This window comes from Mauremys reevesii, linkage group 13 (genome assembly GCF_016161935.1).
Source record: "Mauremys reevesii isolate NIE-2019 linkage group 13, ASM1616193v1, whole genome shotgun sequence".
In the NCBI taxonomy this organism is placed as follows: Eukaryota; Metazoa; Chordata; order Testudines; family Geoemydidae; genus Mauremys; species Mauremys reevesii.
This window is the reverse complement of record NC_052635.1, coordinates 45182216-45202366: the sequence shown is the minus strand read 5'-3', so window position 1 is coordinate 45202366 and position 20151 is coordinate 45182216. Positions and strand designations below refer to the sequence as shown.

General features: G+C 48.2%; 1 protein-coding gene across 4 annotated transcripts in view; it reads right to left on the bottom strand.

Annotated features, from left to right (window-relative positions):
• Window positions 1-19939, bottom strand: part of ZNF512B (zinc finger protein 512B) — a 75679-nt gene extending 55740 nt beyond the window's left edge. For 3 of the 4 annotated variants that reach the window (XM_039498574.1, XM_039498573.1, XM_039498576.1), the window contains exons 1-3: window positions 19813-19939; window positions 8643-8768; window positions 1234-1313 (exon numbers count right to left, since the gene is read on the bottom strand). In XM_039498574.1, the coding sequence (XP_039354508.1) occupies window positions 1234-1313; window positions 8643-8768; window positions 19813-19906 (300 nt within the window). In that variant the 5' untranslated portion in view covers window positions 19907-19939. The remainder of the gene's footprint in view (window positions 1-1233; window positions 1314-8642; window positions 8769-19812) is intronic. The other variant, XM_039498575.1, reaches the window with a different exon arrangement.
• Window positions 19940-20151: the final 212 nt, after the last annotated feature.

Here is a 20151-nt window from a genome sequence, read left to right as displayed (position 1 = left end):
CGCATTTCATCTAGTCAGCAAATCACGCCGCACCCTAGTCTAATGACACCCTGCTCGGTATGTTGTCCACGCTACAGGGCTGAAATGAAATTGTACAATTCCCCAGGGAACAACTCACACCTCACTACGTGCCACCTGATAATTAAACCGGCTCTGACATCCCCACGATGAATATGCCAGATCTCTAACCGGCCTAATGGAAAGCACCGTCTTTACATGCAAACGCCTATTCAGGTGACTCGCGATGCTGAGTGTCCAACTGGAGATACCGTGAAGAGGCCCAGTTCTCAGAAAGCGCCGAGCAACTACACCGGTGCCTCAAGCGTGGCACCCAACCTGCCAGTCACTTGTTGGTACCCAGACCGCATCTATTTTTCGCATTATACCAATGATTTATTCCAATCCCGCCCATCAAACACCCGCCCCTTTGGCCAACCTACTGAAGAAACCACAATCTGGATCATGCCAGTTGTTAAGCCGCACTTTATAAATAATCCCCATAAATAAACCACAACTCACATCACCCTGTCACCCATGTCACTCCCATAAGCACATCACACTTGGCATCAAATTGTTCAAAGGGGACGCACCCAGCTGTGCAGACAGATGTGTGCGCAAACACAGCTTCATTAGCACATGCGACAGCAGGGCCAGCCTGAGCAAAAATGCTTCCAAAGGGGCAGCTAGATGGCTGATCTGTGGCAACAAACACTTGCACTGTCTGGTTTTTAAAATCAGCATCCCTGGGTCCTGCTCCTGAGAGGCGCTGAGTCCAGAGGGCACCCCGCACCTTGCAGGTCAGTCCCACATTGCACCGCCCATGATCACGGAGCTTTAGTGACGTCTCCCCTAGCTCGAAGGGCTGCCGTAAGGACTCAGACTGGCGCCTGAGCTGCTAACCCAGACTGCAAAGCAGCCTCATGCTGGAAGGGGGAGTTGCTTTGAATTAGGCTGGTTGTTCTCCCTGGCAGATGCACACACAGGCTGTGTAACAGCATCTCCCCCAGATTCCTTCACAGTCAGTGGAATTAAACCGGCTGATCAGGAACACCACCTGGGCACCTGGTGCTGGCCCTGTCCCACCTCAGACCCTTAGGGGTTGGGCTGGGCTTTTTACTAACTACTTTGCAGGAGGCTGGACAGGATGAGGAAGAGAGAAGGGGAAGGAGAGAATCACAGAGAGAGAGGCGGGGGAGGAGGGGGATCAGGGTACCAATGGATTTGGATTCTTACAGGAATGTCTTTCAGCACCTGGTTTTCTGCCTTAGGTCTCCCTTTCTTCTTGCCTTCTGTTTTGTCGCTGGTTGCATTTCCTGCAAACAAACACAGAACATGTGGCCCACAGCTACCCAGCCAGCAATTCCAGACCGTGATTTCCGTCGTTGCACTAGACTTCCCCTGCCTATTACCCAGCCCAGATAGCCCACCATTTCCTAACCCTCCCTCCTGACTGTGCCGTGACTGTCCAAACTTCACACCACCGCAGTTCAGCCTGGATCGAATCCAGGGTGAGAGTCAACCTCAGTGCACGCCAGCAGCCGAACTCCAAGGGCGGGAATTTCAGAACACTCAGCTCTGGCCTAGCTCTGCTCCCGTTTAACCCATTGCCTTCAGCGGGAGCCGCGCCCGGCCGAAGCTGAGTGCTCCTGAGATCCCTGCCCGATGCGTCCGTTTCTTTTTGTCTCCAACAACAAACAGGCCTGGGCTGGGCAAGGGGCCAAACCCTGATGCCCAGGGAAGGGAACTGGGGGCAAAGATCCAACAACAGGCTCGAGTAGCCCGAGCCAGGCTGGAAAACAGGAATTGTCCCAGCCCCCCTTAAAGCATTAGAGCTCCGCTGCACTCCCACCCTGCCGGCACCACAACCGCTCGCAGCAATGGACGGCGCCGTGGCAATGCCAGGTGTGCTTAGAATGGAAGCGTTATGGCCGAGGAGGTGAGAGCTAGGAGGAGATGGCACGGGTAGGGGAGAGTGATGAGTTATGGCCATGGAGCTGATCCTGCGGAGCTGCAGAGACTGGAGGTGGGCAGTAAGGCCAGGAAGAAGGAACAGACGATGGAGGACTAAACACAGACTACATGTTGCACATCATCTCCGTGAGGCTGTTTAGGGAGGAAGTTCACCCCTCTCCTGGGGGGCCAGCACGCAGCCTGTGAAGTGCTCACATCCTACCCTGAGGGCTTTGTACTCGGCCCACCCTCAGCCTGGGCTCAAGCCGTAGCAGCTTTGAGACTCCTGCCCCTCGGTTCCCTACATGAGCCCTCACTCCTGGGCAATCCTTACTGGTCCCAGCGGGAGTTCAGCTCACTCCTGGGGTCTTTCCAGAGCCCTACTTACAGTGACCTCGTCTCTAGCTCCTGGCGGCGCTTCCCAAGACCCACCACAGGTCACTGGTTGGAAGCAGCCGGCCAGGGCCTTGGCTCGCATCCGGCTTGTAGGCTCAGCCTGCCCTAAACAGGGGGGCAGAAGGAAAAGGTCAGCAACTGCCTAAGGCTGAGTTACTGGAGCTCACTAGCAATCCCTGGGGAAACACCCCCCACCCCTCCTTAGGCCAGTCTCCCCCTCGTAAGCTCCACTCCTCCATGGGGACCTGGGAGCACGTTCTGGGTGTGTGTCTGATGGGCACTGCCTGAACGCAGGAACAGGCAGACGGACGGGGCACATTCCAGCACCGGCCTAAAGGGGACGATCATGATGTCTAGCCCTTGTTCTGGCTCCAGTGTCCAGGGATGAACTGCACTGGATCTGAATGAATAACTGATGGTTTGGGTCTCTCGATCCAAAACAATCGCGCCTCCCCCCCCTTTTTAGTACAATTTTTTGAAAACAAAAACAGAGATGAAGCTCTGGTTTGGCCTAACCCTACTCAGCAGCAGAGTTTTCATTATTGTCATGGGCCTGCCAGAACAGCACAGAACCCTTCTGAACGGTCGAGAATGACAATGTGTATTTACATATCACAGTGCTGAGCACTATATGGCTGCTCATGTCATAACATTATGGTCTCCAGCTGGCAGCCAGGAGGCCTTCCCAGCACTACTCCAGTTTTACACTGAAATCAATGGAGCTACTGTAGGGTAAGGCAGGAGTAGTGCCGCAGAGAATCAGCATCACCAAAGCAGGGGGGTGCTCTGCCCTTCCTCTTCCACTGCAGATTGTCAGGGTCCCAGTTGGGCTCTTGGTGCATCAAAGATTTTTCATGGGTCTACTCCATACCCCACAGATGGGGCAATTACATACTTAAATTCCTCGTGAACACTCGGAGGACAAGCCTACCCCCGTGCTGTTCTCCTGGCCAATCACATCAGCTAACAGCACAGATGGGAGTTCCTTGCAAGAGGAAGGGGGCAGTTTCCTTCTCCTCCTCGCCCGCCTCTGAAGATTTTGGGATCCTAACACAGGACATGCCAGGACCATCCTCTAGGATGAAGAGGCTCGGCCCTGCGAAAGACTGCAAGGGAGACAGTTTTGCTGACATCCTTCCAATCTGTGGTCAGTGCTGCTTATTTTGCAAACAGGAGCTTTTGGAGTCGACTGAAGTCTTTATTTACTGGCAAGGAATCAGAAGAGCCTCCAGTCACACTCTAAAGCCATGGTCGAGTTTCCCTCGCTGCATCACAGAACAGGCTGTGTGAGTCAGGGTGAGCTACTGCACCCCAAAACCATTGGCTGTTGGTTTTGTTATCAATACAGTTGCTGACATGGCAGATTGAGTTTTAGGGGGCCTTAAATACGTACCTTAGAGGCTTTGGCCTTGTGCCTGAGGTGGTGGGTACGAATGCCCCACAAGCCACGTCCTGATTGTGCCTTTCTGGTATCGCAATCTCTCTCTCTAGTCTAACTTCCAGGTCAGGAACCTCCAGTTAAAAACATTGTTTTGTTTCATTTAATATAGCGTCAGGTACAGGAATGGTCTAGTGCAAAATGGCAGAAGCAACTAAGAGTGACAAAAAATAACAAATGCCTGTTTTTCAGTTATATTAAAGGACATATTAGTGATTTTTATTACATTTTCCATGTGCCCATTTCTTTGACTGCTAGCGTTCTCCCTCAGTTCCTGCTTCCTCCATCAACTCAGGGTATAGTTTAAAGCAAGCATTCAAAAATCATAAGTCGGGGCCCCCAAAGTCATGAGATCCACTTTAAAAATAATACATTTTGGGATGGGAGTGGGGGTTATTTGCTTTCTGGTGTCTGAGAGTTAAAGAGTCACGTTTGTCCATAACCATAAGTCTAAATCTTACTTTTGCTTTTTAAATGAAAGCTGCAATTCTCATTTAATAACATGACTCCAGGAGCTGGGGCTGTAAGAAAAATACTGTGAGAGTTGTGCTAAAATATGATCCTAGATATGATTCATATTGCTTGGCACATGCTTATATACTGATTTCAATGTGAGATGAGGGTGCTCAGCACTTCTGAAAAGCCAGCCACCAGGCTTTTAAAAATTTGGCAACCACAATGGAAACATCCAAAATTAGAAGCCACTTTTTAAAATGCAGGCCCCCGTGTACAGCAGAAAAAACATGAATAGGGGAAACAAATTCTTAACGTTTTCTGCAACTAAATTAGACCTTATTTGCAGCTGTACTGTAAAGGTGCAAATATCCGCAATCATGGTATAAAAACTTCAAAAAACTTTGGGACCAAATTGTCAAAACCAGGCCTCTTTGTGTGCATGCACAACTCTGCCTGCACAACCACTTGCATGCACAATTTTTGGCACACTGCTGCTAAACTAAGAACACTGACACATACCAGCTCCAAGCCAAACACAAACGGGTTCTGAGCTCGTCCATCTTATCATTTGTATGAGCCAGTGGGAGTGTGCAAAAAAGTGTACATGCCCCCAAAAGTGAAACCATCCCCCCTCCAGAGGGCCAGGACATTGCAGCGTTTTTTTGAGGGCTTAATTGCAACTTAAGTGGCGCACAGAGTGAATTTAACCCAAAGGCAGGTTGAAAAGATGTCCCTCTGCAATATCCGGAATAGGCCAGTAGAAAACAGTAAGCAGTAAAATGAAGATTCAGGCTTAGATGTGGAAGGTTTAATTAAAGGAGGAAAAAAAACACTGTTAGTAAATGCTCCATCTGAAGGGGAAACAAAAACAGCTTGTGGAGAACAATTTACATCTACAAAAAACCACCAACAGAAAAATCAAACAAAAAAACAACCCAAGAATAAACTCTGCAAACTCACATGCTGCACTGCCAGAGAATTCAAAGATTCCGGCTCAGAATCTGGTTCTAATTTAGAAGCTAGATCTGTGGGGGGTTTTCTTTTTCTTTTTTTGAACAACTATTACAAGTTAGATGAAAGGCTATCTGGCTACCTACAAAACTCTCCCGCAGGATAAGCTGACTCTCAGGTTTTATGCTGTATACCCCAAATACCCTGGGGCAAAGAGGCATCTAGAAAATAAGACTGTTTAGTATTTTATTTCTAGTTCCTTAAAGTCATACCAGCTGTTCTGCTCAGCTTTGACAGCCATGAACCCATCGTGCTGCTGATCCATAATGATGTGTGTGGAATATGTGGCTTTTAGTCTATGGCACAATTATAACCCTTACAGAATATAAAATAACTGCTGAAAACTGAGCTCTCTGCCTTATAAAGCCACATATCTGACTCCCCCGTAAGGATACCTCATTGCTCCAGTACAGCTCCCATAGCTCCAATATAACAAAATGATGCATTTTAGTGGTCAGAGCAATCAGGAGCCAGCTGGTGTGACAGTGGGGACCGGAACCCATTAAACCAGGTTAGTTCACAGCCATATATTTGCTGCTGTTTATGCCATTCAGCCCCACACTTTACAAACAGCCTCGCAAAACTGTCATGAAGACACACCCAGGCAGATGGAAACTCTGCCTGCCCTTCCCCTGCCAGGATGATTGAGCATAATGAAAAAAGAAATGAATGCTATGCACTTGCCCATCAAAAACAATTACTAGCCCTGATTAAGTGGGTTAATAGAATTTTGCATGGTTGCTTTGAAATCATCTTAGTTCTGGAGTAAGGTTTGCCGGTCCCCTTTCAAAACCTTTACCAAAGTTCTGTTAAGAGTTTTCCACTTAATAGAAATTCTGTTTTTTGGTTACATATTTTTCTTTGCCTCCTGGATTCTGAGACTGTAAGGTGCACATAGGTAATAGTTTCAAGATTTTCTATGCAACCATGAGGGCTGGAAACTTTACTTTATTGTAAGTGAAAGCTGAGGTTCTCACATAATCACATGACTCCAGGAGCTGGGACTTTAAGACCAACACCCAATATTGCAAGACTCACAGTAAAACATCAAGAGTTGGCAACCCTGCAACTTCACTATTCTCCCCTATCAGGAGGGACAGTCCTTTCTGAAAAACATCTGTTACTTTTCCACTTTGTCCCTCCGAAACACTCTGCCAGTTCAAAATATTCTAATGCAGCAAGAACAGCGTGCCCCCCGTTTTTCTATGTAGCTCCCCAAGAAAAGAAGCAAGCCAGTGGGAGGCCTGGCATGTTTGGAATGGTTGGTGACAGTTCATCCTCTCTGTATTTTTAAAAACTTTTAAAGACTTTAAAAACTTTCTTTAAAAAAACAATTAAATCCTTGTTCATCTATTTCCACCACTGGCAGAGATACAAATTGCGCCTTCGTCAGGGATGAAGAAGAGGGAGCAACTGGAGGCCTAGTCCAGAGGACTAGAAAATATATCGCTTATTTCCCCAACATCTGGACTCACAGCTACCCATCTGCACCACCTGCCAGCTCCACAGCACAGCTGCAGGGAAGTCAGCTGTGGTTAGTGCGGCGGGATTATGTATTGTATTGGCATGCCGTGCACAGCTCAACGCTGCTGGTGTTAAAACCAGATTGTTTATAGTCATGTACAAGGGAGGCTGCTATAAGAAGCCTGCCTGATTCAGGTTGTGGCCCTTCCCACAGCTGTGAAGAGAAATGCAGTGTACATCTTCTAAAAGAAGTTGAGAGACAGGGTCAATCCCTGTACCTTTAAGGCACATGGTATTCTGTGAAGATTCTCTAGGTATCCAAAGCCCCTCATGGTCAAGACCAAAGCCACAGCATGAAAACCATGCTCTCCTTGAAACGGATCCCAGAACAGACAGGCTGGGCACAGGGCTTTGGAACGACGGCAAGCCAGAGAGTGCCAGCAAAGCTATTACTGCAGAGGCAACTTCTCCCTGGATCTGCACAAAGCTTAATTTCACACCTGTGAAGTTAACCTTGTTAGGAGCTAACACCCCACAGAACGCTCCCACCAGTGGGAATAATTAAAAGTTTTCGCTCCGTCACATTCATTTAAACCAGGAAGTGGAGGAATTAAAGATGGAGGATGTTTTTATTTTATTTTAAAGACACTGACAAGAGCTGATACAGCAAAAACCAAAAAAGCCTTTAGACAGATTTAGTTCACTCTACTTAGCTCTGAGTAACACCACTCGGATAGCAATTATATGTCCATAATTACTTATTTTCTACCTCGCTGCAGCTACAAGCACTTGTGAGTGCTCAGACAATTGGGCTGCCCGTCGGAGCGCCTCTGACACCTTGTTTTGGGGTGGGATGGATGCTGACCTGTGGAATGGAATGTCTCATTCTTTACCCCAATGATGCCTTTCATCTCAGTTTAAGAAGAGTTCTCAAACTTTTTCAGATCACCCAGTTGGCTGAACTTTCTAATAGCCTTTCCTGGAAAGAGACGGGGACATCAGCGAATGGACAGCTCCATTCTGCCAGCCGGGGGAGGAGAGTTTCAGGCTCTTCTGAGGACTGGCACAAACTATCCATGTGACAAATCTCATTACAAATAAACAGATAATAATAAAAAGGAGTTCCATGCCACCAGGACCAAGAATTCACACAAACGAGTGCTGTATCCAGACTGCCTAGAGGCACGGTCCTGGCCATCTGAATGAGCTGCACCGTGGGGATGACAGAGACTTCCCTTATGTTGATGGATGGCGGAGGCCATGTGAGTCACGCAGTGCTGATGAAAGGTCACTTAATGGGGAGGATGAGCTTCCTGCCTGGGTCTTGCACAGCCAGGGCATTCGGCCCAAGACGGCAAGCTGCAGCAAAGTAACTCAAACTTATGGCAGGTTTATAGGTCCCTGGATAGAAAATCAGCTTTCACCGAAATGACAACCTTTAGCAAACAAATCCCACCGGCCTCACACATTCACAGACCCAGCATTCTGGGCTGTGTGCGTGTGACAAATGAGACCCAAGGCGCAATAGACTAGATAGACAGACAGTATTCAGGAGGTCTGCTTCCCTACCTCTCAACTGCCCCTCATTTCAAGCCACATCATTCACTTCCATCCCCAATTTCCCTACGTTCTATACAGATCTAGGAACCCCTCGCTTTACTGCAGAAAAGCATTTACATCAGCAATAGAGATGAAACTGAGGCAGCAGAAAGCGTCACGCTACCTAACCGAATCCTCTAGCATTTTCCCAGGTCTGCATGTAAAATGTGTGTCCCTCAGTCTGGATCTTTGCTTCACACGCAGGCTTTGGCAGGCTGAGAGGTATGTTCCCTTCCCCTTGGTTTAGAAGGTGGCAGTTCTAAGACCTACCGTGTGCCCCGTCTCCTCCACCCCCTTAGCTCTGAGAAAAGAAAACCCAATTTCTTACCCAGCTTGGGGGGCTCAGGGGTCGGATTTACCCTCATCTCTGTCCTGCTGCCTTCTTTGCTTGCGCTAGTTTTGCTGGACCCTGCAGCTCTCCTTCCACCTCTGAAGGAATACGGATCCGCCATCTCTAGAACGAGCAGAAGACACATGTTAAAAACACACAAACCCTCTGCCTCAGAGAAAGCACACGCTACAAGCAAGAATGGCGTCTAGGGTGGAAAAAATATTAAACAGAACTAAATGTTCTCATTTAAAAAAATAAGTGGGATATATTTGCAAATATTTGTTTTATGGTTGAGTGATACTATAGACATGGTTGAGGAGCGGCTTTCATTATAAACCCGTTTCCTCTACGCATACAAAAGCAAAGACTTTATTAGAAATGACGGGCTGGATTCCTATGGAGAAACAACGAACAAACGGCTTTTTCTTCTTTGCTTATTTCTCTGCTTTCATTAGAAGACAACAAAAGAAAATAAAAGTGAGTTTTAATGAACAGATCCCGTGATAAATTTCCAATTTTCGTTATGAATGGCAAACTTGTCTAAACGGAGAATTGTTAACGTTATCTAGAGCCCCCAGATTAATAATTCAGTTTGGCTTCTCTGTAAATAATGAACATCAGAAATGATCACGAGAAGCCCGATCTCGCTTCCGTGGAAGCGGACAGCAAAACTCCATCAACTTCAATGGCGGCAGGAAGAGTCCTTGGAATTGCTGGCTGCTACAATTCCAGCCCGAGTGGGAGTATTTTCAAACAGGCTGTAAAAACATCACAATAAAATGAACGGAGGGAGGGGGGGGGTTTAAAACAAGTGGCACAAACACATGGCGTAGACTTCTATCCACTAGGCCACCCACGCAGCAGAGACGACGGGGTCCTCCGGAAGTCATTAGCTGCAGACGTCCTTATTGCTTTTATAGCTTGGAAGCCTCTTAGGGTATGTAATGAATCCGCTAGTGTTGAGTAACTGCTGATTTTAGGGCAGCATGGGGCAGGTGTATCTAAAGGCTGGACTGGAGCGGCAAGCAGCGTCTCTATAATTAGCTGCATTGTGGAGACAAAGTAGATGGGAGTCAGTTGAAGCATAGCTCTTTCTCATTAGCCCAGGCTCTGTTGTAAAGGATGATTAAACAGACTGTGCCAAATCCATCCCTGGTGTCATTCCGCTGAAATCAATGGGGCTGAATGAGAGATGAATTTAGCTCATCTGTTTACACTGGCAGTTTGTTCCTCTAATGCACAAGTCAATTTCCGATTGGGATCTAAGTGAGAAGGCCAGATTAATCTCCCGGAGGACCCAACGGCTTGACCCTGCCTCTTTTACTCAGGTGAATAAAGGTTGCATGGTTGGTCCTCAGTTCAAACAAACGGGCTGTGCAGGGTTGAAACGGCAATTCCATAACACACGGACATGGCCAAGGGCTGTAACTCAGGGGCTCTCAGCCTTCCCAGATGACTGTCCCCCTTTCAGGAGTCTGATTTGTCTTGCGTACTCCCAAGTTTCACCTCATTTCAAAGCTCCTTGCTTACAAAATCAGACATAAAAATACAAAAGTGTCACAGCTCACTAGTACTGAACAATTGCTGACTTCTCGTTTTTACCAGATAGTTATAAATAAATCGACTGGAATATAAATATCGTACTTACATTTCAGTGTGTTGTATATAGAGCAGTATAAACAAGTCATTGTCTATATGAAATTTTAGTTCGTACTGACTTCACCAGTGCTGTTTATGTAGCCTGTTGTAAAACTAGGCAAATATCTAGATCTAACCCCTGGGAGACCTCTGCAAAACAGTCCTATGCACAGAGCCCAACCTGCCTGGCTCTGTGGCCAACTCACCCCTGCTGTGTGGCCACGGGAAAGTTATTTAACCTCTCAATTTCCCAAGCTACAAGACAAGGATGCTAATATTTACCCACTGTCCAGGGGCAGGGGGAGGATTGATTAGCTAATGTTTGCAGAGTGCTCTGATGAGGCTAGGTCCTGTTATTAGAAGGGGTGTGTGTGTGTGTGTTCGTGTCCGTTCAGATGAGGCTAGGCACTGTTGTTAGAAGGTGTGTGTGTGTTTTTGAAAGTGGGAGAAGAAATAGTCCAGGTCCGGGAACCTCTTCCAAAAGCTACTGTGCCTCTAACAGGGATCTTCACATGAGCACAGCTCCTTCAGTGCATATAAGTTAATGATGGCACATCAACAACTTCCTACTTTTCTCTCTCGGGGGTATTTTGATGTCCCACAGAGCTGACACGCACGAATCACAAGGGCTTTGCAAGTTTTAAGACCAATATAACGTGATCCCGCCACACACGCACCTGGACACAGACACGCTCAGGCTAGCCCATAAGACCCAGGCTGCCAAACAATTAACAGACACTGAGGCAAGGCACAAAGCACATGATCGGACACTGTCATTCTGTGCCAGCTGCTAGTGGGCAAATATTTTGCCCTCTCGCTGGACATCACACTCCAAATGTTTCCTGGTTTGTGTTGTTTATTGTAGGGTTGCTTGTTTGTATTTACTATTACTTATGCTCAGGTGTTTGTTTTGCTCTTGGGTTTATTTGGGCAAGCTGCCCCTTTGTACTTATTGGGCCCAACTCTACCCTCAGTTACACACGTCTACACCAGGAGTCCACTGAAGTCACTGGAGTGATACCAGAATCAGACCCACTGTGCACATCACAGTTTTGTAAATAACAACACCTGGCTCTTATCTTCAGTAGATCTCAAAGCTCTTTACAAAGGAGGCATCATTAGCCCCATTTTACAGATTGGGGAAACTGAGGCACGGAGGGGTGACGTGATTTGCCTAAGGTCACCCAGCAGACCAGTTGCACAGCCAGGACTAGAACTCACATCACTCCTGAGTCTCAGTCCAGTGTTCTATCCACTAGGCCACTCTCTTGCCAGAGACCTTTAACTACAAGCACCTAAAAATTCAGATGCGCTTTTGCAGTTATTCATACTCTGCAAGTCTGCATTGCTGTTAAATTAAACATCTTTATAGCCCTGCAAATGCAGACGGTCCTTTACAGAACACACGCTCCCAACCCTCCAGCGCTTACAGGCCAAACAGGCCAAGCCAAAGATGGGGCACATGTTCAGGACAGGAAGGGATGATCAGTGATCCCCAAACACCACAGCACCCATGTGTCTTGTCCCCTGGCTCCTGGCACACACACCAGTCTCCCACCTCCATCTCGAAATACTCAACACCCCTCCATGCCTAGCTGCTGCCTGCTCTGGTCCCCAACCAGCCTGTAGAAACTGGGGCACCTGTGAGGAGTGGGGCATTTGTGGGAAGGTGCCACATTCCCCCTTATTCTGTAGCAGCAGGACTCCCATCAGAGCCTTGCTCCCAGGGTCCCTTTCTGAGTGGCCCCCTTCCAGTGGGAGGGAGAGGTTCAGAGCAGGGAAGGGAAGGTCACAAAGGCTCAGTGTTACCTGAGGTGGGAAACCCCCTGGATCTGAAGGGGGCAGATGCCAAGGACAGCAGCCCTCTCCCTGAGCACATCCCCACACAGCCTCGGAGCTCCACACACCAGGAGCTTCCACAGAGCTGGGGGAGGGGGAGGGAGGGAGGCTGCTGGGGCTCCCTCTGACAAGGCGTCCCCACGTAGCAGCGACGCTCAGTTTCCCATCTTCTGCAGGATTCATCTCTGAGCAGGACGTGGCCTTGAGTTAGGACCGAATCCCACGTCTTGATCAGCACTCGACTCCCAAAAAGATGCTGCTTCCCCTCCTTGGCCCTGACAACCCTGCAGCTTCACTGAGCTGAACAGCCATGGATGGCTCTTCCATCCTAGGGTGTTCCTGGAGCCCTGGACGCAACCGCCTGGCCTGAGGCCTGCAGGAGGTCAGACTAGATGACCATAACGGTCCCCCTTACCCTTAAGATCTATGAATCTATGACTGCATATGTTGAAGGTGCAACCAATTATGCTCATTCAGTCCAGCGGCACAGCGAAGGAACTGCAAAATCAGCTCTGGTTTGTTCTCCAGTTAATATGGAGATATACGGTACCTAGCTCATAGAACTGGAAGGGACCTTGAAAGGTCATCAAGTCCCCAGCCCCCTGCCTTCACAGCAGAACCAAGTACCCTCCCTGACAGATTTTTACCCCAGATCCCTAAATGGCCCCCTCAAGGACTGAACTCACAACTCTGAGTTTAGCAGGGCAAGGCTCAAACTACTGAGCTACCCCACCCCTCAAACAATTAAACAGATCAGATGTTTCACCTCAGAACTTCCTACAAAATTCCTTTTTTTGGGATCAGTTTGCCTTAACTCGATCAACAAGAATCTACACAACACTGGCCCTAATTAGACACCAATAGACACACAGATCAGCAAACCCAGCTGGCCCATCTGAGCTGCCACAACTCCCCTTCAGTTACGCGAAAAGAATTTTCATTGGACTGTTCATCATGTGCTAAGGCCTCAACCCAAGTCCCAGCAAAGGTCTAGGGACCAGAATCATTTGGAATTCAGCTTGCGTGTAGGCACCTACCCTGGGCCTCGTGGCGAGAGCATGAGACTGGGATTCAAGAGATCTATTCCCAACTCTGCTACTGGCCTGCTGGGTGACCCTGGGCAAGTCACTTTCCCTCAGTGTGTGTCTGTTTCTCCAGAGATGACAATGATAACGGCCTTCTTTATCCAGGGCTTGGAGATCTACCAGTGAAATGTGCTACAGAAGAGCAAGGGATTATTATCATCATATTGTGCCATGCGCATTATACCAGGCAAACATTCCCGCAGTGCTGCCCAGTGTACCCGATACAGGGTGACATTCTACTGCAGTGTCACTGGAAGGCAGGAGACGTTTCAGGCGTTCTGCCTCCAAAGACGCTGGGCTGCAGCATCAACTGCAAAGCAACTTGCTCCTGCAAGCTCTCCATGCATGGAATTGCCGTTGAAGTCTAGGCAAGGACTACCAGGTACAGAGAGGTCGTGCAGGGTCACACAGAATTTTAAGAGGCGGCAAAGTGACTTTCCTGGGACTCCTGGTGCAGGTCAGGGCAGCGCATGTGGTTTGTTCTGGGAGACGGGGTAACATGTCGAGACTCTCCAACGCGTGGCGTTTGGTGATGAAAGCTTGGTCGTGAGCACAGACACCAGGGTTAATCAGTCTCCGGATCAAAGGAGGAATTACAGCCTGGACTCTGCATTCTCTGGCATTTGGAGCGGAACAGAGGGAATCATTAGGTCAGCTCATTTAGCCTCTTTGTCTGTTTGAGGTGTATTTCTTAATTGTTATTATTTGTAGCCCAGCGGTGTCCGGAAGCCCCCACCAACATCAGGGCCTTATGGTGCTAGTGCTGTTCACACAGCCTGAGGCAGTCCTCGTTCCAGAGATCTTACAGTCCAAGCAGACAGGACTGACAAACAGTGGGAGAAAGGAAGCATTGTTATCTTCATTTTACAGAGGAGAAACTGAGGAATGGGGAATGACTGTGGCAGATCTGGGAATTTACCAGAGATCCCAAGTCCAGGGCCTTAACCAAAGAGCATCCTTGTCTGTGAGCAGCTTGCTATTCTGAAATGTATTGGTTATTAGAGATAATTATTCACAGAGATTTAATAAATAATTGATCCACAAAGTATGCCCAGTGACTTCCTGCATGCAATGCATTCAATATTCTACTTTCAAGCCATGTTGATTAGCTTTGATTGGGCCCTTGGGTCACATGGTATTGGTCCCGTTCCTTGACTGGATGAGCATAACAGCTAGAATCCCATTTCTAGAGCAAATGCTCAAGTTAATAATTTAAAAGTTCCCTTTCCACAAATATTTTCTAATATCTGCTATTCCCTTGAAAATTTCTTCCAGTAAATTCATTCGCAGAAACGCAAACACGAAAAGGAAGAACATTTGAAATACGAAGAGAGAATGTGAAGGTATTCACCCAGCACAGGTTCAGATCAAACCCGGGACATCGTCTACATATAACTGCTTTGTGATTTAATTGATTTGGCTACACATACATAAACATGCACACAGCACCTAACACAATGGGGTCCTGGATCACAACTAGGGTTCTAGGTGCTACAATAATACAAAATAATAAATACAACTACTAATAACGGTACCGACAAAGATCCAGCAGAAGACAACCTGACATGGCTATGCTAAACCTGCTAACACGATAAAACATGACATTGCACATTCCTTACCAGACCAGGATAGCTCAGGTATACCATACTATTGCGTATTTATAGTGTTTTAATGAGACATGCAATAGACAATAATACTTGTGTTTGTCTCATAAATCGAGTACATACTTAGACAATTTTTAATGAAGAGTCTATTATTTACTAGATAGACAGCAACATTTCCTTTGAAAGCATTACATGGGAGACAGTGTGACCTAGTGGTGAGACTGAGAGTCAGGACTCCTGGGTTCTTTTCTCTGTTCTCCCACTGTGTGAACTTTGAATGACACATGCTATGTAAGGATACAGACGCAAGAGAGTGGTAGAGAAAATTTGAACTAAGTCCGGGACTCAGGAACTCTCTTGGTTCTACCCATAGCCCCATCATGCATGTATAGTGAAATTCACCCAAGGAATGGAGGTCCCATGAAAGACTCTCCAGGCATCATAGACTCATAGACTTTAAGGTCAGAAGGGGCCATTATGATCATCTAGTCTGACTTCCTGCACAACAAAGGCCACAGAATCTCACCATCCACTCCTGTAACAAACTCCTAACCTATGTCTGAGCTACTGAAGTCCTCAAATCGTGGTTTAAAAACTTCAAAGTGCAGAGAATCCTCCAGCAAGTGACCCGTGCCCCATGCTGCAAAGGAAGGCAAAAAAAAAACCAGGGGCCTCTGCCAATCTGCCCTGGAGGAAAATTCCTTCCCGACCCCAAATACAGCGATCAGCTAAACCCTGAGCATGTGGGCAAGACCCACCAGCCAGACACCCAGGAAAGAATTCTCTGTAGTAACTCAGATCCTGCCCCATCTAACATCCCATCACAGGTCACTAGGCATATTTACCGCTAATAGTCAAAGATCAATTAATTGCCAAAATTAGGCTATCCCATCATACCATCCCCTCCATAAACTTACCAACCTTAGTCTTGAAGCCAGATATGTCTTTTGCCCCCACTGCTCCCCTTGGAAGGCTGTTCCAGAACTTCACTCCTCTGATGGTTAGAAACCTTCGTCTAATTTCAAGTCTAAACTTCCTGATGGCCAGCTTATATCCATTTGTTCTTGTGTCCACGTTCGTACTGAGCTTAAATAATTCCTCTCCACCCCTGGTATTTAGCTCTCTGATATATTCATAGAGAGCAATCAGATCACATCAACCTCAGCTGGACCGTGGCTGCAACCACATGGTCTCTTGTCAGGCTGCGGAGGTGAGGTGTGAATGCCGGAGGGGGGCGCTTCACCCCCCCAACATGGGAAGTAGCTACCAACACGCAAGGACAACCCAGGCATTTGGGGGTCTTAGAAGACCACCTGAAAACTCCCATTGACGTCAATAGGAATTGTGGGTACTTAGCACCTTTGAAAATCAGGCGCTTTAAACAAATGCCTAATAATAATATCAGTTAAACCATGAGAGCCTGAGGAAGTTTGAGTATTGATGCCTCGAAAAACTTCACTTCCAAAAATTAAACCACAGCTTTTAAACAAAAAATGTACCCATACCACCAAACCATTGTTCCCTCCATTTAACACACCCGCTCTCTTACAACAAACTTTTTTGGGGTGGGTGGGAGGGAAGGGGGCAGCTTAGAAACTCTCCAAGATATTTTATGTTCCACCTAATTGCTTTTGACACCTTTCCTCCTACTTTTAGTTTAGCCTAAAATAATAACAAAATTACTTATATATACATGGGGGCCAAATCTGGTACAACTTGATGGATTTAGTGGAGTCGCACCAAGGTAACAGAGCAGAAATCAACCCATCATATTTTAACCAAACTTCTCACTCTTTCATGGCACATGCTGGAACCAGGTGATCAATTACTTCCAACCTCTTTCCATCCTTTCCTCAACTTTTGGTTGAAACCCTGTTGTGATTCACAATGGGGGGAAAAGGGGGAAATTGACAGACCTTAAATATAGCAGCGCTAGGAGTTATGTTTATGACATTGGAAGAAAGAAATTGATCCCGGACTCCCTGCAGCGTAGAAGAGCTGAGCTCAAGTTTCCAGCGCTCTCCTGAACAGCTTGGGCCAGGAATTGCCAGCAAGGATTTTAAAGCAGCGCATTCTACAATGCAATGTCTTTTATTCCAAAAACGAACCATCTCTCACCAACACAAATGGCCAGATGAGGTGGAACAAGAGGGGAGCAAAGATTCAAAAAAGCTCAACAGGACGGGGAGTCCCGATAATGCAGAGACCAAGGATGGGAGTGAGGAGAAAGCAAATGAGGGACAGACTATTTACCAGAGGGCTCTGAAAAATCTAATTGTCAAGGTGACAAAATCTCTCTATATTTTTCAAACTTGCTTTCATGCAAAAGTGTCTGGATAACATGAATTGGGGTTTGGAGAGTGTATCTCACTCTAATGCAGGACATATTCAGCCCTGGCATAAGATGGCATAAGTCCTATTAAAGTCAGTCATGTTTTACACAGGTAAACCTGCTACCACAGTAACTTAACTTTTTCAGGCAATTTTTTCTCTGTCCTGTGAACTGATCTGGTGTCACTGGGTCTGGGGGGACCAGTGTTGACACATAGATATTGGCATTTCAAGGTAGCAGTTAGGAAGTTGACATGTTGCTTCCTGGAAATCTATGGCTATTTGAGTTAATGTGACACTAACTGTAAGAGGGAAAACAAAACAGTGCCATGCATAAAAACCCGTCCGTTTCCACTCAGCACTAAATACGCTGGGTCAAGTTAATGGAGTTACGTCCACTGCCACCTGAATTTGGCCCTTACTATCTAACCCAGCATTTCCTGGCTTGATCCCCACTAGCTACTAATTGCCACGAGCTAACAGTCCCCAGTGAGTCCACATGCCAATGGCCTGTAGGTCTTTAACAAATCCCTTTCCCCTGACATACCAGCGTGACCTTCTCAGGTAAAGTCCTAATCATGGTGCAAAGGATACGCCTGATGTGCAGCAGGCCAATATCCACTTGCTTTACTTATTATTAATCATTTATAATCTGCTACAAATGTTCATGGCATTGCTCAGGGGTAGGACAGTGCCGAAAAGGTCACAGATCCCTGCCCTGGAGGACGCAGAAGCTAACGGCACGAGGAGAGAGTCAGAAACAACAGCTAGCAGAAACCAATGGGCTAAACTGATGTCTGTTGTTCTTGTGAGTTTCTGACAATTCACTTTCCCTCAGTATTGATTATCATTTCTTCTGGCTGTAGATGGGAACCAGGGCAACGCTCTGATGAATGGACTGAGCAGTTCCCTAGTTCCACAGCAATTTCTATTAGTCTCTCTCCAAATCACGGGCTGATCCACTATTTGGTAAGTTTCTTACAGAAATGTTCCATGTATTATACAGATATCCCTACGCTTTCTATAGGCACACGGCACTTAGACGACTAATTCCCTTCTTTCTCGAGCAGTGGAGGAACAACACGGCCACACAAAAGCTGCGCTGGAATTAAGGGCCGGTAGATTTTACACTTATATCATTCAGTACTGCGGTTTGAAAGGAAAGACCTAAAACCAGGTTAAAATGGGTGTAAATGTGCCCGTCTTTCATCACAATGAGTATGTGTGCACATACACGCACGCACACACACACACAAAGCTTCTGATGGCTTAAAGTTTCTGTTTCAAACATATTAGCTCCTGGCCCCCTGGCACCAAAGCTGATGGCAAAGCATGAAACCTAAAAGACATTAAACAGAATTAACCTAATCTGACTTATGGGATTCACAGCCCTGTCTGGCCTCCCTAGCCGACTGCCCACCTGGCACAGAAGTCTCTGCCCCAGCCTATGTGAGTGCTCATGCAGCTGTAACGTCCCAGATCTGACCGAGCCTGCCCACGACAATGACAACCTGGAGAGAACGTCTCTGGGCTGGCTTTACAGAAGGCACAATTTAGCTGTAATGTTTCTGACCTAGCCCATCCTATGAAAACACCCAGCCAGCTGCCAGGTCCCTGCTGGGAGTGCTCAGCTGACTCAACGCCCCTGCCTTGCCCAGCCCACGTCAATGTCCAGGTGGCGCTAACATCCCTGGTCTGGGCCATGGGAGTGCCCACCTGGACGTACGGTCTCTGATCTGCTCCCCGCCAGCTGTCATGTCCCTGTCTGTCCATGTCATTACCTGCCTACATGCTTTGCCCTTTGCCTGACCTACCTCTCCCAGTGCCCACCTGGCTGTCATTCCCCTGGGCTCCCCATCTGGCCGCCACATGGCTCTCATGACCTTGCCCTGCCCTGCCCCGGCTGTGCCCACCTGGCCTGAGTGTCCTTGCCCACCTGGCTGCCATGTGACCTGCCCAGGTGTGAGCGCTCACCTGCCTGTACTCCCGCCCCCCTCTCTGGAGCTCAGCTGGCCGCAGGCGCCCCCGCCTTGCGGTCCCTCCCCCAGGCTAAGGTGTGGGCAGCAGGGGCCGCCCCACGTGGAAGTCACCTGTCACCGCGTGGGGCAAGGAGCGCAGCGCTGGGGGAGGCTGCACTGAGACTCAGGGGAGCGACTTCCAAGCCCCCTTCTTTAAAGTGCCAACGCTGAAAAAAAAAAAAGAAAGAAAAAGAAAAATCCCCCTTGCACTCCCAGCCCCCCCCTGCACTCCCAGCCCCCCCCCCCCCCCAGATCGCCTCCTCCGCCCCCTGGGTTTTGTGTCCACCCTCCATTCGGAAAAAGGGTGGGGGGGTGGGGTTTTTTTTTTTTTTTTTTTTGGTTTTTTTTTTTTGCAAAAGGGAGGGGGCGAAAAACTATTTTTATTTCTTGTGCCTGGGAAAAATAATTAAGGGGAGGAGGAAAAGGCAGTGAAGCAAAATGGCGACTTTTTTATGTAGAAGGAGGAGAGAGGGAGAGGGAGAGAGAAGGCAATGGGGGGGGGGGAAGGAATCCCAGGCGCACCGGGAAAGGAAGCAGCAAAATCCTCGGGAGGGGGCGATCGGGCCCGGGGAGGGGGCGGCCGGGCGGAGTAAAAGCAGAGCCAAGGGTGGAAAAGGGGCGGGGGAGGGTTGCCAAGGGGGGGGCTCCTTACCTCGGTGCTTGTGGCGAGCTCTCCAGGGCCCCCGCACGCACACACACTCACACACACACGCGCGCTTGGAGCGGGCGAGGCGGCGCTGGCTCATGCGCGATCCCCCGCGCCCCCCTTCCCGGCTACCTTTGACAGTTTTACGGTCGGGGAAGAGGGAAGCAACTTGCAACTCTCGCGTTATTATTTTAATACTGCAACAAGCCTCCGCTCGGAGACAGTGGGCTCGGTTCCCCCCCCCCCTCCCCGGGCGCCTGGGTGGAGCTGGGGGGGCTTGGAGAGGCGAGCGCGGGCACCCTGCGACGCGCCCAGGGCGCAGGAGGCAGGTGCGCCCGGGAGCAG